Source organism: Brachyhypopomus gauderio, chromosome 14, assembly GCF_052324685.1.
Source record: "Brachyhypopomus gauderio isolate BG-103 chromosome 14, BGAUD_0.2, whole genome shotgun sequence".
Taxonomy (NCBI): Eukaryota; Metazoa; Chordata; class Actinopteri; order Gymnotiformes; family Hypopomidae; genus Brachyhypopomus; species Brachyhypopomus gauderio.
The window spans coordinates 7,572,588-7,590,296 of NC_135224.1; the positions used below are offsets into that span (position 1 = coordinate 7,572,588).

The window sequence follows — 17,709 nt, forward strand, 5'->3', positions numbered from 1 at the left end:
TCTCCCTCCTTCTTCTTCTCCTTTTTCCACCATCTCTTCCAGTCTTTCTCTCCTCCCACTCTCTCTCCCTCCTCCTGTTTTCACTCTCTCCTTCCCCTCCTCTTCTCTATCTCTCTTCTCTCTCCCTCATCTCTCTCTCTCTCTCTCTCTCTCCCTCCCCTCTCTCTCTCTGCTGTACCCCTCTTCTCTGTTGTACCACTCTTCTCTCATCTCATTCTCTCTCATTCTCTCCCTCTCTTCCTTCTCTCTCCATCTCTTACTCTTTCTCTCTCCCTCTCTCTCTCTCTCTCTCTTTTTCTCTCTCTCTTTTTCTCTCTCTCTGTCTCCTTCTTTCCCTGTTCGATCTCTCTCTCCCTTTGCCAGATAATCTTAAGCAGAACGGCGTGTGCTCTGCTCTCTGTGTATCTCCTTCGATTAGCCTGAACCTCGTCTGCTTTAATGAGAGCCGAGCTCTCCTCTTCGCTACTGCTTGGACTCTGCTGGGCACACTTGGTCGAACGGCACACCACCGGCAGCCCCACCGATCGTGATGAAGGGCGTTGATGGCATCATCGTTTTAAATAAGGGCATTATAATCCCCTGCCTGAGTGCATTTCACTCATGCTTTCAGAGGTTTGCAGTGGGGGGTTACGTATGTATTTTAGCAGCATCATTCTGAGGAACAATTTGTGATCGTTGTGTATGAGCAACAAGCCCTGAAAGGTGTGTGTGTGTGTGTGTGTGTGTGTGTGTGTGTGTGGTGTGTGTGTGTGAGTGTGTGGTGTGTGTGTGTGTGTGTGTGTGTGTGTGTGTGTGTGTGTGTGTGTGTGTGAGGTCTGTATGCACCATAAGTGTCTTCACTTAAATGTCTTCACTTAATTTTCAGATTTTTCAGGGAATTGCTAAATGATAAAAATGCTTTTACACAAAAAGTGTTATAACAAGTGTTATTCCATTTAAACAATAAATGTGTTACCTATCTCTCTTTTTATCTATCTGTCTTGTAAAAAATAAAATCTAGTGTATATATAAAACCACGCACACACACTCTGGACCCATGAATCTACCCATAAGCCCTGTGTAAATGTAAGGTGTTAGTTGGCCTTTCCCTTACACTGCAGTGTGTGGTGTGGGGGGTAAAGGCAGCATGCTCAGCTCATGCATCTTTAAAGGGCTTTTACCAGACTGAAGGAGTGATCAGTCTTAAACGAGAGAGAGGGGAAGAGAGAGAGAGAGGGAGAGGGGGAGAAAGAGGAAGAGAGAAAGAAAGTGGGAACGAGAGAGAGAGAGGGAGAAAGAGAGGAGGAGAGGGAGGGAGGAAGAGAGAAAGCAAGAGAGTGGAAATGAGAGAGAGACGGAGAAAGGGAGAGAGAGAGAGGAAGAGAGAGAGAACGCCCAATAAAGGATCAAGGTATGGGCAGGAAGGAGAAAGTTTGGAGCAGTAGGAGAAGGAGCACATGGTGAATTTAGATGTGTGTGTGTGTGTGTGTGTGTGTGTGTGTGTGTGTGTGTGTGTGTGTGTGTGTGTGTGTGTGTTTGGGAGCTGTGTATGCACAGCTGTGTCATGTTGCTCACTGGGCTGCAGGTGTGCAGGTCTCCCAGGGGAGTATCTGTGTGTGTGTGTGTGTGGGGGGGGTGGGGGGGGTGTCTTTGTAGGGTGTTGAGAGTAAGAAATAAGCACCTTTAAAAAATACTGTACCCAAAATTACAGGGGGAGTAATAATGTGTTTGCCCATTTCCATAGAGAGAATACCACACACACACACACACACACACACACACACACAACACACACACACACACACACACACACACACACACACACACACACACACACACACATGGGTAGCAGGAGGGCCAGTGGGGTGTGTGTGTGTGTTTTTCTGCATTCTTTGTTTACTTACTTCCCATTGTGTTCCTTTTGGGTTTTCAATTAGCGTGATGAGAATGAAATGCATTGCTGTACATATTTATTAAAATTGCATTGACAGTGAGATGTGGTTAAAGATTAGCCTGCATCATTAAACCTCTAATATATTTCTGTTTTGTAAATCATGTAAATGCCACCGTTTGTCAGACCACCTACAGAAGACTCACTGAGGAACATGTGAGATTTGTGACTCACTCTTCTGTACGGAGAACTATGATATCTACTTATGGTTCTAAATGAGCCTTTTGTAGTATTGCTGTAACAATTATCAAACATTGTGCAATCCTGTTTTCTGTGACAGGTGTGTGTGTGTGTGTGTGGCGCCGCACGTTTGTGTGGGTGGGTGGGGGGCGTTTATTGCCCACCCGTTTGCACATACACACACAGGTTTAATAATAGATCAATCTGTTTGGGCCGTGAGGAGATCACAGGCATTCAGAACAGGAGCAGCGATGTGAAGATCTGACCAGGTTCATGGGGGATGGGTCAGGAGGAGCAGGTGGACACCAGATCGGGGAATTCAGCACCCACCAGTACACGCTCTCCTTGTATTTACATCGACGGCATTTAGCAGCCGAGCCTGTCCAGACCGACTTTCGAAGTGCTTTGTTTGTCCCCGTGGAAGTAATCCTTATACTGGTACATTGGGCCTGTCTAAGGAAACCATTAAGCTATAAACCTGCCAGGGAAAATACACACACAAGAAAAACATGTACAAATAACAGGAGACTTTTATTTTGCCGTGAGGAAATGGAAGAGGCTTCCCTGCCCTAAGCCTCCCACCACTACCCAGCATTCCACGGTTGCCCTACTATTAAATACTGGGCGGGATAAAGGCAGTGGTTTTTATGAGAGAGCCATCACTGAGTATCGGGCTTTTGGCTCTGAGCTCGACTCTGTAGGTGCCGGGCTCCAAGTGTGTGTGTGTGTGTGTGTGTGTGTGTGTGTGTGTGTGTGTGTGTGTTTCGTCCTAAAAATAGTTTAACTTTAAATCCTCTTCATGGCACCTGAGTAATCTGAGAGTGATTGCCTTCCTGCTGGATCACTCCTGGTGCTGGTTTGATTTCTGCGACCCGCGTGCTTGTCCGACCCCTGACGCTACGGGCTGGGCTTTAGAGTGCAGAGATAGGCTCAGACTCCAGACGGTCCAAACATTCGTGAGTCAGAAACTCTCTTACACTAGGTGGCAGGGACAAGTTTCGGGTGTAAAGTTTTTGCCAGTGTTTTGCTGACTGTGGGCAAAAATGTAAATCAATCCCGAAAGGTATAGCTATAGAAGTGTCACATGGAGGTCGTTGTCTTCATAGACTTAACACAATCTTCTGTTCCTCATAGTTTTTCGCTGTTTCTTTCCGCCTCTAGTTTTTTGTCTCTCTGGGAACGCAGCACATAGCAGGTGCTCCAGACCTGCGGAGAATGGGGGGGTGTCCAGCTGTTAATGTTTCCTGGCCGACGTGCGCACGAGCCCCTGTGGTCCCATTTAAACGTGCCCCGAGGGGCCCGGCTGCCTCCAATCAACACGCGAGCGCACAGACCGCGCCAGCCAATCAGACGCAGGGGCTTTAGCATGCAGCCTTCGTTTGCAGATTTCAAAGTTTAAGAAAGTGTGCCAATAACACTGGGCCTCTTCCCCACCATTTAATTCCCAAGCTGCTGTGTCTCTCACCTACACAAGGAAATGTGCATGAAGAAACGTATGCTATATTTACACATGTTGCCATAACGTACTGTTCACTTGGGATCTTAAGACCCAGCAGTGTCTCTCTCTCTCTCTCTCTCTCTCTCTCTCTCTCTCTCTCTCTCTCTCTCTCTCTCTCTCTCTCTCTCTCTCTCTCTCTCTCTCACACACACGCGCACACTCCTTAACAGCTTCTCCTCCCCGCGCTATGTCTTGTCGCTTAGGAGAGCGCCAGGATTGGCTGAAGGTTCTGCAGGAGGCTCTGAGGCGTCGCACCACCGTATCCCACGAGCCCCCGGCGGCAGGGCGGGGGGCAGGAGCGGCTCGGTGGAGCTGCGTGGTCACAAAGGCAGAGTGTACCTGAGCCTCGCGGGAACCAAAGTCCGACTCTGCAAAAGCGAGCAGGTAGCGCCTCACCCCACCGCCTCCTTCTCTCCTCCCTCGCTCGCCCCCCCCCCCCACAGCACCGCCACCTTCATGGCTGTAAATGGGGGGGGGGGGGGGGGGGGGGGGGGGGGGGTGCCTGTGGAGGGGAGCGGGGAGAAGGGAACAGTTTCATGCTGTTCCCCCCTCTGTGCATAAGGCAAGGCAGCCTGAAGTGAGCAGGTGAAAACGTACAGTGTGTATAGTCGCACGCACGCACGCACACACGCAGACATTGTATCTGTAGTCACACACAGCTGGTTGCGTTTTCCAAACGAGCTCAGACTGGGGAATGATTGGTTGTGAGCAGCGTGTTGTCTTTGCTTTCACTGGCGCACATGCACACGCACACGCACACACACACACACACACTCTTTCGCCCTTGTACTGCGCATCATCTCTGTCCTTCATTACCCCCCACATTAGCACCAGCCGAGGTCCTTCGTCTTAATTTTGGGAAGGAGATTTCTCCGTGTCAGCTCACTGAGAGAGAGGGAGGCGACGAGGAGCAACAGGCCGAGCAGGAGAAATGGAAATTGATTGTATTGTTTTGCTTTTTTTTTTGTATGTTTGTTTATTTGTTTTTCTCCACTCAACCCTTCCCTTGGGACGCGAGGGTGGGGGGGGTGGGGGTTGCAGCCTGCTGGATGGAGGGAGACATTGATGGAGGGGAGTGGCCCCGGGAGGTGAGGACGGGGGGGGGGGGGGGGGGGGGACTGAGGGATGAAGAGGAGGTGAAAGAGCACGAGGTGGTGCGGGGGGGGGGGGCAGCGCGGGAACAGGAGCGGAGCGAGCGACTCCGTTCGTGTTCAGTGGAGTGGAGTATTTAATTTTAACAAGATGAACGAGCTCCCCTCTGCGCCTCCTCTTTGCCTGCCTCCTCAGGGCCACCCCCACCCACGGGAGGCCACGCCCCCTCCCCCCCGCCCCACCACCCATAGGGAGAACTGCAACAAACAAACGGGAGCAGGTGGTGGTGCAGCCCCGTTTAGCGGCACGGTGATCCCCAGCCCGACTCCCCACTCGGAGGGCTGCACTCGGGCACGAGACACCGTGGAGCCCAGCGGGGCTCCGTTCTGTGGAGGAGAGCAGGCATCTCCACACATCATCTTCCTGCCAGATATAGATGTTCAGTGTCCCACACGGGGCTCAGTGGACACAAATGAAGGAAACGCTAACATCCTGGAGTCTTTCGCATCAGGGAAAAGGGCCGTCAAAGACGCTCTTCAAGGGCCCCGTGCTTACATTATACGACGTCTTACATTTTTGATTCATAATGACTTCACTCTGACTAGAACCGTGGGAAAAGATTTCAAACACACACTCTCATTCTCAGTCTGACCATATACCTTTTTTTCCCACCACAACTTGCTATACGAGTTGTATAGTTCCACGCTTAGAAACCTCAGTGCAAGAAGAACACTGAGATGCCCCCCTTCCAGAAACTCTGTGATCATACTGACCCCGGGGTCTTCGTTTATGAGCTCACTTTGACTGCTGTGACTTTAGATGGTTGTGGGTGAGGAGAATGTTGCATTGCATGCTGCCGTGAGGTTCTCCAGCCTGACGCTGCGTGTGTGTGTGTGTGTGTTTCAGGACTTTAACAGTGGCCTAGCCATCGCCGTGGTCCTTCTGACCGCTGCCTGCGTCAAGCCGGTAGACCGCAGAGGATTCGAGATCAACACTCCTTTTAGATCTTTCTGGTGAGTGACGCTGGGCCGGAGTGTGTGTGTGGGATGTAGGAGGAGTGTGTGTGTGTGTGTGTGGGATGTAGGAGGAGTGTGTGTTGGAGGCAGGAGGCCCAACTTCATTAATTTAAAGTGCATACAGTACCCAATTATTAAAAATTATTCAATTTTTTATGAAACAGGTAAATCCCTCATTAAATAAATCAAAAGCCCCTTTTAAAATGACCTTCATATTTTCATAAGCCTCTTAGAGAGCTTTGTTAATAGTAATTCACTTTATGCTTATATCCACAGAACAGCTCAATAATGTAATTTTTTTTCTGAGGGTAACAGCTTGCAGATTGTGCGTGGTTATGCTTTTGTTTATTCAAATGTTCTTGGAAATTTGTGTAAATATGTGTGGAATTTAATTAGATTGTCAAATTGGATGCAGCAAGTTATCACGTTCTGGCTAACGGCCTGTTAATGCAGTTAAACCCTTTAGCCATTGGCTACATTGTGGGTGGTGGGCGGGAACTGGCCAGAAGGGCAGACCTGGGCCAATGAGATTGTAGATACACAGCTGGTGGCTTTGGGCACCATGTTGTTCAGCACAGCCACTTCACTCCAGTTTGCCCTGACGAATGTAGTAATGTCAGCTAGATGACATACAGCGCTCCATGTGTAGCGTTAAAACTTTCTGAAAGTCTTGTGGCAGTAACTCTACCTTTAGTCCTCTGTAGGTGTTCTGCGCCTTTCTTGGAGTGGAAAGATTTGTCTCATCAGCTAAGCCGTAGCTCAGGAAGTTCACATGCGTGGGGCAAAGTCTTTGTGGGGGAAGTCAGATGTTTCCGATTTTAACCTCGTAAAGCACTGCAGAATGTCTGCATTTCTACCCCTTTGGTATAAACGATCTCCTAGTACGAATTCGGTTTAAATTGAGTGCGTGATTAAAGGGCTGAGAAGAAGCATTTTCTCACGAGCCGAATAAGAGCTCTGAACCCAAACGAGCGTGGACTTTGTTTGGACTGCGGTGGATGTGATCGCTGAACTCTGTTGTGTGAGATTTATTAGCACCCGACGAAACACGTCTGATCCTTTTACACGTTGTTTTGGTGTCGCTCCTTCCTGTAACTCCCACACCATGGTTGTTTTGATTTCTCCTACCGCACCAAGCACCACTCATTACTCTCCTGTTGCTTTGATATGGTAGCGTACGGCAGGAGGTTCTGTCACTCCTCTTTCTTCCTCTTTAAAAAAATAAATAAATAAACAAATAAATAAATAAAAAACCACTGACCAAAACAGCAGCGCTGTTGAAGTGGACACCTTTGACCCGAAGTGGCTGTTAGCAGTGATCCGATCTGTGAGGTTTCATTGGTTGGGGTTTTTTTTTTTTTTTTTAACGTCTCTTTTTGTAGCTGTTTTGATGCAGTAGAGCTCTCTGGCGTTCCCTCTCCCTTTTCTGTCTGTCTTTAGCTGAACTCTGCTGCTTAAGTGCTTTTTCCCACCTCTTCTGTGGACTGTAGGTCCCATTGATCTGAGCATATGGGCTAGGCATCGAACCTAGCATGTGTGACTGCTGTTTAGTTTTCCGTGCTGTCAATAAGATTAGAACTTCTTGCTAAAATAAAGGATCAGAGTTAAACTCGATCTTCTGGATTCGTTAAAAATAACGACTGGGGAGGGTGTTGTAAGTACGATTGAATTCTAGGCTTTGCGTCTCCCCGGACTGTTTGTTTAGGGCTTGATGGGCTGACGTGGAGGAATAAGTCTTCTCCAATTCAGAACAGTATAGGGACATTGGAGAATAGTTCACTTAGAATTTAGCTTTCCTTACCAAACATACCTTCTTTCCCCCCCCCATCTGGCACTCTGTGTTACACAGTAGCAGGCCTGAAGAAAGAACTGTAGCTCTGGGTGCATGTCACCTCATGTTGCTCTCACACACTGTGGCCTCATGACTTTGTCTCACATTTTATTTACCTCTCTCCTTTAGCTCTACCGTTTTGTCCTCCCTCTCTCCCCTATCCCTCTCCTCCTTACTACCTCTCTTTCTCTCACCCTACAGTTCCCATTATAGCTGCCCTGGCACCTTGTACATCTTTAATTGGTCCATAAAATCAAATCGATAACGAGGAGTTTTGAAAAGATCAATTGTTTCAGTTTCACAGCAGACTCGGAGCGAGAGCGGGAGGAGTGGGTCGAGGCCGTGCAGGAATCGATCGTGGAGACTCTGTCCAATTACGAGGTGGCTGAGAAGGTTTGGTTCAACCAGTCGAACAGGAAGTGTGCCGACTGTCGTGCACCCTGCCCTGAGTGGGCTTCTGTCAACCTCGTAGTGGTCATCTGTAAGCTGTGTGCAGGTATACACCCCAAATGAACACACACACAAATCCATATAACTGTACCATACATAGCTGTACCATAACAAATACAAGTTAACTTTACACAACAGCACCATTCTTTGGCCTCTGTATTTTTCATAATGGTTCTTTGGAGATTCATTCTTTTAATTCTTAAAATAAAATCCATACTGTTGTCATGTTGTATCGAGCTAGGGGCAAACATGTCTCTGAAGTAATGTGTGTAATGTGTAAACACCACGCTTAGTCTTTTAAATAATGTACTCGTAGGTTCGTGCTGTTGACGTTGATGCGAGACTGCGAGTCGAGTGAGTTGTTTGTTTTTGGGTGTTCTGGTCCTCCACTACACCACGGTTCTCATGCGGCGCTGTCCGTGGTGCTGAGTAACATGACTGGTTGGAGTGGTCGTTGTGTTCGGTGCGGGACGCGGTGCCTGAGAAACCGAACCCGCTGGGTCTTTAAGCAGACATGTTTGTTTAGGGCTGTGCATACAGTGTAGTCTGCAAGTAATTGGCAGTGAAACAAATTTTGGTCTGTTGGCTTTGTACTTCGGTACACTGCGGATTAAAAGGACCGACATTGCTATGCAGTTCACCCAGTATGCTTGTAAATACCCCGAAAAACATTCTGTGCTTTCCTTTTTTTTTTTATAGTTGTTATTTCATTTACAATCCACTTTGCAATAGCTAAACAAAATAAACAAACAAAAAAATTGATTTATCCAGGTAATTAGAAACTGCACTGTATACCCCTGAACTTTTGTAGAGTTATTGTAGTTACAGATTTCTTGTCCAATTTTATTCTTTTTATTTATTATATTTTACTTTTTATTATATAACATTGATTTAATATTGATTTTTCTGTTTTCCTTTCTAACTATTCCTGATCTTGGAATTTCTAACATGGTGTTCTAGATGCTTGAAATGCCACAAAGACGTCTGAATAGCAGAAAATGTCACTGGACACATTTATTTTAACAAATGTTTGCAGTCGTGTGCATCTCTTGATGGTCAGTCATCTTGCTGTCCTATATGAGCACCGACACGTCCATATATCAGATATGAATGCAGACAAGCATCAATACCTAAGCATTTCTAATGAACATGTTAATAGCTGTGTGATTATTAAAGGTAATGGTGAGTCTGACTCTTGAGTCTGGCGGTTGCATCTGGCTGGTAGTTTCCGACTGCTTTTCACCTGCTCAAACCTACATATGCCTACTGTGATGTCATAAAGCTATGCAAATGAGCCCCAGGAAGATGGGAATGGTGCAAACCAGGCATGAAGTACGCTGTTGTGGGCAAAACGTGTGAGGAACTTTCATCTGTTTCATCAGCCCTGAGATGCTTTCCTACTTGTAAGGCCCAACTGGTCATGATGTATCGGGGGTGGCCAATTAATTACCCCAAGAGGCCACATGAGAAATTGGAGCGGTTTTAGAGGGCCAGACTAATATACTGGTTCTGCACAATACATATACACTGTATAAACTATACATGCTATATTTAAATGAAAAAACACTGAAAGAAAGACAGTCACACGTTTATTTTTGACTTCTAACTGATCTCCGATCTCACGCGGGCCGGTCAGAGATGGGGCCAGATGTGGTCCGTGGGCTGTACGATAAATCAACTATAGTCTCACTGTATAACCATGATTATAATAATTTACAAATACAATTTATACAAATGTGAAATGGACATGATGCATGATGCATCATGGGTATAATATGAATCTATCATCATGCATGCCAATTGTCCATGTGACAATCCTAACCAAACTGTTAGTTTAATGACTTATATAAAGCTTTTCTAACCAGTACACATGTTAAACAATATGCATAAAACTCAGTCCCCCATGTGGGATGCAGTATTATCCTGATATTGCTGCTCTGCATGTTAGACAAGCATAACTTGAAAAGAAGATGCGTGCGGTGATTACTGTAGCACAGTGCACTGCCCGCTTGGTGAAATGGAACTTGGGGCAATTTTAGGGTCTTTTGCTTGGAGTAACTCGTGGAGATTGTATGTACTGGAATTCCTCGCTTTACTCAAATGACTTTGAAATGATGCCTATAAATAAGTTCCATTAATGGGCCGTTTTCATATTAAACACTGGTTGATTATAGATGATTATAGTGGGGAAAGAAGTAGTGAGATGGAAATATCCACTGGGTGAACTGTACTGTGAGAGGAGGTGAGGTAGGAGGTGCAGGTCTGACTGTACTGTGAGAGGAGGTGAGGTAGGAGGTGCAGGTCTGACTGTACTGTGAGAGGAGGTGAGGTAGGAGGTGCAGGTCTGACTGTACTGTGAGAGGAGGTGAGGTAGGAGGAAGTGCAGGTCTGACTGTACTGTGAGAGGAGGTGAGGTAGGAGGTGCAGGTCTGACTGTACTGTGAGAGGAGGTGAGGTAGGAGGAGATGCAGGTCTGACTGTACTGTGAGAGGAGGTGAGGTAGGAGGTGCAGGTCTGACTGTACTGTGAGAGGAGGTGAGGTGGGAGGAGGTGCAGGTCTGACTGTACTGTGTGAGGAGGTGAGGTGGGAGGTGCTGGTCTGACTGTACTGTGAGAGGAGGTGAGGTAGGAGGTGCAGGTCTGACTGTACTGTGTGAGGAGGTGAGGTGGTAGGAGGTGCAGGTCTGACTGTACTGTGTGAGGAGGTGAGGTAGGAGGTGCAGGTCTGACTGTACTGTGTGAGGAGGTGAGGTAGGAGGAGGTGCAGGTTTGACTGTACTGTGAGAGGAGGTGAGGTAGGAGGTGCAGGTCTGACTGTACTGTGTGAGGAGGTGAGGTGGTAGGAGGTGCAGGTCTGACTGTACTGTGTGAGGAGGTGAGGTAGGAGGTGCAGGTCTGACTGTACTGTGAGAGGAGGTGAGGTGGGAGGTGCAGGTCTGACTGTACTGTGTGAGGAGGTGCGGTGGTAGGAGGTGCAGGTCTGACTGTACTGTGTGAGGAGGTGAGGTAGGAGGAGGTGCTGGTCTGACTGTACTGTGAGAGGAGGTGAGGTAGGAGGTGCAGGTCTGACTGTACTGTGTGAGGAGGTGAGGTGGGAGGTGCAGGACTGACTGTACTGTGTGAGGAGGTGAGGTGGGAGGTGCAGGACTGACTGTACTGTGTGAGGAGGTGAGGTAGGAGGTGCAGGACTGACTGTACTGTGTGAGGAGGTGAGGTAGGAGGTGCAGGACTGACTGTACTGGGTGAGGTGGGAGGAGGTGCAGGTCTGACTGTACTGTGTGAGGAGGTGAGGTGGTAGGAGGTGCAGGTCTGACTGTACTGTGAGAGGAGGTGAGGTGGTAGGAGGTGTAGGTCTGACTGTACTGTGTGAGGAGGTGAGGTAGGAGGTGCAGGTCTGACTGTACTGTGTGAGGAGGTGAGGTAGGAGGTGCAGGACTGACTGTACTGTGAGAGGAGGTGAGGTGGTAGGAGGTGCAGGTCTGACTGTACTGTGTGAGGAGGTGGGGTAGGAGGAGGTGCTGGTCTGACTGTACTGTGAGAGGAGGTGAGGTGGGAGGTGCAGGACTGACTGTACTGTGTGAGGAGGTGAGGTGGGAGGTGCAGCACTGACTGTACTGTGAGAGGAGGTGAGGTAGGAGGTGCAGGTCTGACTGTACTGTGTGAGGAGGTGAGGTGGTAGGAGGTGCAGGTCTGACTGTACTGTGTGAGGAGGTGAGGTGGTAGGAGGTGCAGGTCTGACTGTACTGTGAGAGGAGGTGAGGTAGGAGGTGCAGGTCTGACTGTACTGTGTGAGGAGGTGAGGTGGTAGGAGGTGCAGGTCTGACTGTACTGTGTGAGGAGGTGAGGTGGTAGGAGGTGCAGGTCTGACTGTACTGTGTGAGGAGGTGAGGTAGGAGGAGGTGCAGGTTTGACTGTACTGTGAGAGGAGGTGAGGTAGGAGGTGCAGGTCTGACTGTACTGTGTGAGGAGGTGAGGTGGTAGGAGGTGCTGGTCTGACTGTACTGTGAGAGGAGGTGAGGTGGGAGGTGCAGGACTGACTGTACTGTGTGAGGAGGTGAGGTGGGAGGTGCAGCACTGACTGTACTGTGTGAGGAGGTGAGGTAGGAGGTGCAGGACTGACTGTACTGTGTGAGGAGGTGAGGTAGGAGGTGCAGGTCTGACTGTACTGTGAGAGGAGGTGAGATGGGAGGAGGTGCAGGTCTGACTGTACTGTGAGAGGAGGTGAGGTGGGAGGAGGTGCAGGTTTGACTGTACTGTGAGAGGAGGTGAGGTAGGAGGTGCAGGTCTGACTGTACTGTGAGAGGAGGTGAGGTAGGAGGTGCAGGTCTGACTGTACTGTGTGAGGAGGTGAGGTGATAGGAGGTGCAGGTCTGACTGTACTGTGTGAGGAGGTGAGGTAGGAGGTGCAGGTCTGACTGTACTGTGTGAGGAGGTGAGGTAGGAGAAGGTGCAGGTCTGACTGTACTGTGAGAGGAGGTGAGGTAGGAGGAGATGCAGGTCTGACTGTACTGTGAGAGGAGGTGAGGTAGGAGGTGCAGGTCTGACTGTACTGTGAGAGGAGGTGAGGTGGGAGGTGCAGGTCTGACTGTACTGTGAGAGGAGGTGAGGTGGGAGGAGGTGCAGGTTTGACTGTACTGTGAGAGGAGGGGAGATGGGAGGAGGTGCAGGTCTGACTGTACTGTGAGAGGAGGTGAGGTGGGAGGAGGTGCAGGTTTGACTGTACTGTGAGAGGAGGTGAGGTAGGAGGTGCAGGTCTGACTGTACTGTGTGAGGAGGTGAGGTGGTAGGAGGTGCAGGTCTGACTGTACTGTGTGAGGAGGTGAGGTAGGAGGTGCAGGTCTGACTGTACTGTGTGAGGAGGTGAGGTGGGAGGAGGTGCAGGTTTGACTGTACTGTGAGAGGAGGTGAGGTAGGAGTTGCAGGTCTGACTGTACTGTGAGAGGAGGTGAGGTGGGAGGTGCAGGTCTGACTGTACTGTGTGAGGAGGTGAGGTGGTAGGAGGTGCAGGTCTGACTGTACTGTGTGAGGAGGTGAGGTAGGAGGAGGTGCTGGTCTGACTGTACTGTGAGAGGAGGTGAGGTAGGAGGTGCAGGTCTGACTGTACTGTGTGAGGAGGTGAGGTGGTAGGAGGTGCAGGTCTGACTGTACTGTGTGAGGAGGTGAGGTAGGAGGTGCAGGTCTGACTGTACTGTGTGAGGAGGTGAGGTAGGAGGAGGTGCAGGTTTGACTGTACTGTGAGAGGAGGTGAGGTAGGAGGTGCAGGTCTGACTGTACTGTGTGAGGAGGTGAGGTGGTAGGAGGTGCAGGTCTGACTGTACTGTGTGAGGAGGTGAGGTAGGAGGTGCAGGTCTGACTGTACTGTGTGAGGAGGTGAGGTGGTAGGAGGTGCAGGTCTGACTGTACTGTGTGAGGAGGTGAGGTAGGAGGAGGTGCTGGTCTGACTGTACTGTGAGAGGAGGTGAGGTAGGAGGTGCAGGTCTGACTGTACTGTGTGAGGAGGTGAGGTGGGAGGTGCAGGACTGACTGTACTGTGTGAGGAGGTGAGGTGGGAGGTGCAGGACTGACTGTACTGTGTGAGGAGGTGAGGTAGGAGGTGCAGGACTGACTGTACTGTGTGAGGAGGTGAGGTAGGAGGTGCAGGACTGACTGTACTGGGTGAGGTGGGAGGAGATGCAGGTCTGACTGTACTGTGTGAGGAGGTGAGGTGGTAGGAGGTGCAGGTCTGACTGTACTGTGAGAGGAGGTGAGGTGGTAGGAGGTGTAGGTCTGACTGTACTGTGTGAGGAGGTGAGGTAGGAGGTGCAGGTCTGACTGTACTGTGTGAGGAGGTGAGGTAGGAGGTGCAGGACTGACTGTACTGTGAGAGGAGGTGAGGTGGTAGGAGGTGCAGGTCTGACTGTACTGTGTGAGGAGGTGGGGTAGGAGGAGGTGCTGGTCTGACTGTACTGTGAGAGGAGGTGAGGTAGGAGGTGCAGGTCTGACTGTACTGTGTGAGGAGGTGAGGTGGTAGGAGGTGCAGGTCTGACTGTACTGTGTGAGGAGGTGAGGTGGTAGGAGGTGCAGGTCTGACTGTACTGTGTGAGGAGGTGAGGTGGTAGGAGGTGCAGGTCTGACTGTACTGTGTGAGGAGGTGAGGTGGTAGGAGGTGCAGGTCTGACTGTACTGTGTGAGGAGGTGAGGTAGGAGGAGGTGCAGGTTTGACTGTACTGTGAGAGGAGGTGAGGTAGGAGGTGCAGGTCTGACTGTACTGTGTGAGGAGGTGAGGTGGTAGGAGGTGCTGGTCTGACTGTACTGTGAGAGGAGGTGAGGTGGGAGGTGCAGGACTGACTGTACTGTGTGAGGAGGTGAGGTGGGAGGTGCAGCACTGACTGTACTGTGTGAGGAGGTGAGGTAGGAGGTGCAGGACTGACTGTACTGTGTGAGGAGGTGAGGTAGGAGGTGCAGGTCTGACTGTACTGTGAGAGGAGGTGAGATGGGAGGAGGTGCAGGTCTGACTGTACTGTGAGAGGAGGTGAGGTGGGAGGAGGTGCAGGTTTGACTGTACTGTGAGAGGAGGTGAGGTAGGAGGTGCAGGTCTGACTGTACTGTGAGAGGAGGTGAGGTAGGAGGTGCAGGTCTGACTGTACTGTGTGAGGAGGTGAGGTGATAGGAGGTGCAGGTCTGACTGTACTGTGTGAGGAGGTGAGGTAGGAGGTGCAGGTCTGACTGTACTGTGTGAGGAGGTGAGGTAGGAGAAGGTGCAGGTCTGACTGTACTGTGAGAGGAGGTGAGGTAGGAGGAGATGCAGGTCTGACTGTACTGTGAGAGGAGGTGAGGTAGGAGGTGCAGGTCTGACTGTACTGTGAGAGGAGGTGAGGTGGGAGGTGCAGGTCTGACTGTACTGTGAGAGGAGGTGAGGTGGGAGGAGGTGCAGGTTTGACTGTACTGTGAGAGGAGGGGAGATGGGAGGAGGTGCAGGTCTGACTGTACTGTGAGAGGAGGTGAGGTGGGAGGAGGTGCAGGTTTGACTGTACTGTGAGAGGAGGTGAGGTAGGAGGTGCAGGTCTGACTGTACTGTGTGAGGAGGTGAGGTGGTAGGAGGTGCAGGTCTGACTGTACTGTGTGAGGAGGTGAGGTAGGAGGTGCAGGTCTGACTGTACTGTGTGAGGAGGTGAGGTGGGAGGAGGTGCAGGTTTGACTGTACTGTGAGAGGAGGTGAGGTAGGAGTTGCAGGTCTGACTGTACTGTGAGAGGAGGTGAGGTGGGAGGTGCAGGTCTGACTGTACTGTGTGAGGAGGTGAGGTGGTAGGAGGTGCAGGTCTGACTGTACTGTGTGAGGAGGTGAGGTAGGAGGAGGTGCTGGTCTGACTGTACTGTGAGAGGAGGTGAGGTAGGAGGTGCAGGTCTGACTGTACTGTGTGAGGAGGTGAGGTGGTAGGAGGTGCAGGTCTGACTGTACTGTGTGAGGAGGTGAGGTAGGAGGTGCAGGTCTGACTGTACTGTGTGAGGAGGTGAGGTAGGAGGTGCAGGACTGACTGTACTGGGTGAGGTGGGAGGAGGTGCAGGTCTGACTGTACTGTGTGAGGAGGTGAGGTGGTAGGAGGTGCAGGTCTGACTGTACTGTGAGAGGAGGTGAGGTGGTAGGAGGTGTAGGTCTGACTGTACTGTGTGAGGAGGTGAGGTAGGAGGTGCAGGACTGACTGTACTGTGAGAGGAGGTGAGGTGGTAGGAGGTGCAGGTCTGACTGTACTGTGTGAGGAGGTGGGGTAGGAGGAGGTGCTGGTCTGACTGTACTGTGAGAGGAGGTGAGGTGGGAGGTGCAGGACTGACTGTACTGTGTGAGGAGGTGAGGTGGGAGGTGCAGCACTGACTGTACTGTGAGAGGAGGTGAGGTAGGAGGTGCAGGTCTGACTGTACTGTGTGAGGAGGTGAGGTGGTAGGAGGTGCAGGTCTGACTGTACTGTGTGAGGAGGTGAGGTGGTAGGAGGTGCAGGTCTGACTGTACTGTGAGAGGAGGTGAGGTAGGAGGTGCAGGTCTGACTGTACTGTGTGAGGAGGTGAGGTGGTAGGAGGTGCAGGTCTGACTGTACTGTGTGAGGAGGTGAGGTGGTAGGAGGTGCAGGTCTGACTGTACTGTGTGAGGAGGTGAGGTAGGAGGAGGTGCAGGTTTGACTGTACTGTGAGAGGAGGTGAGGTAGGAGGTGCAGGTCTGACTGTACTGTGTGAGGAGGTGAGGTGGTAGGAGGTGCTGGTCTGACTGTACTGTGAGAGGAGGTGAGGTGGGAGGTGCAGGACTGACTGTACTGTGTGAGGAGGTGAGGTGGGAGGTGCAGCACTGACTGTACTGTGTGAGGAGGTGAGGTAGGAGGTGCAGGACTGACTGTACTGTGTGAGGAGGTGAGGTAGGAGGTGCAGGTCTGACTGTACTGTGAGAGGAGGTGAGATGGGAGGAGGTGCAGGTCTGACTGTACTGTGAGAGGAGGTGAGGTGGGAGGAGGTGCAGGTTTGACTGTACTGTGAGAGGAGGTGAGGTAGGAGGTGCAGGTCTGACTGTACTGTGAGAGGAGGTGAGGTAGGAGGTGCAGGTCTGACTGTACTGTGTGAGGAGGTGAGGTGATAGGAGGTGCAGGTCTGACTGTACTGTGTGAGGAGGTGAGGTAGGAGGTGCAGGTCTGACTGTACTGTGTGAGGAGGTGAGGTAGGAGAAGGTGCAGGTCTGACTGTACTGTGAGAGGAGGTGAGGTAGGAGGAGATGCAGGTCTGACTGTACTGTGAGAGGAGGTGAGGTAGGAGGTGCAGGTCTGACTGTACTGTGAGAGGAGGTGAGGTGGGAGGTGCAGGTCTGACTGTACTGTGAGAGGAGGTGAGGTGGGAGGAGGTGCAGGTTTGACTGTACTGTGAGAGGAGGGGAGATGGGAGGAGGTGCAGGTCTGACTGTACTGTGAGAGGAGGTGAGGTGGGAGGAGGTGCAGGTTTGACTGTACTGTGAGAGGAGGTGAGGTAGGAGGTGCAGGTCTGACTGTACTGTGTGAGGAGGTGAGGTGGTAGGAGGTGCAGGTCTGACTGTACTGTGTGAGGAGGTGAGGTAGGAGGTGCAGGTCTGACTGTACTGTGTGAGGAGGTGAGGTGGGAGGAGGTGCAGGTTTGACTGTACTGTGAGAGGAGGTGAGGTAGGAGTTGCAGGTCTGACTGTACTGTGAGAGGAGGTGAGGTGGGAGGTGCAGGTCTGACTGTACTGTGTGAGGAGGTGAGGTGGTAGGAGGTGCAGGTCTGACTGTACTGTGTGAGGAGGTGAGGTAGGAGGAGGTGCTGGTCTGACTGTACTGTGAGAGGAGGTGAGGTAGGAGGTGCAGGTCTGACTGTACTGTGTGAGGAGGTGAGGTGGTAGGAGGTGCAGGTCTGACTGTACTGTGTGAGGAGGTGAGGTAGGAGGTGCAGGTCTGACTGTACTGTGTGAGGAGGTGAGGTAGGAGGAGGTGCAGGTTTGACTGTACTGTGAGAGGAGGTGAGGTAGGAGGTGCAGGTCTGACTGTACTGTGTGAGGAGGTGAGGTGGTAGGAGGTGCAGGTCTGACTGTACTGTGTGAGGAGGTGAGGTAGGAGGTGCAGGTCTGACTGTACTGTGTGAGGAGGTGAGGTGGTAGGAGGTGCAGGTCTGACTGTACTGTGTGAGGAGGTGAGGTAGGAGGAGGTGCTGGTCTGACTGTACTGTGAGAGGAGGTGAGGTAGGAGGT

The 17,709-nt window shown here is 50.9% G+C and overlaps 1 protein-coding gene across 1 annotated transcript in view; it reads left to right on the forward strand.

The window, feature by feature from the left end:
* Nucleotides 1-3,780: 3,780 nt before the first annotated feature.
* arap2 (ArfGAP with RhoGAP domain, ankyrin repeat and PH domain 2) overlaps nucleotides 3,781-17,709 on the forward strand; it is a 68,215-nt gene continuing 54,286 nt past the window's right edge. The window contains 4 exon segments of the mRNA XM_076972499.1: nucleotides 3,781-3,891; nucleotides 3,894-3,992; nucleotides 5,607-5,713; nucleotides 7,844-8,043. Coding sequence (XP_076828614.1) covers nucleotides 3,796-3,891; nucleotides 3,894-3,992; nucleotides 5,607-5,713; nucleotides 7,844-8,043 — 502 coding nt within the window. The 5' untranslated portion in view covers nucleotides 3,781-3,795.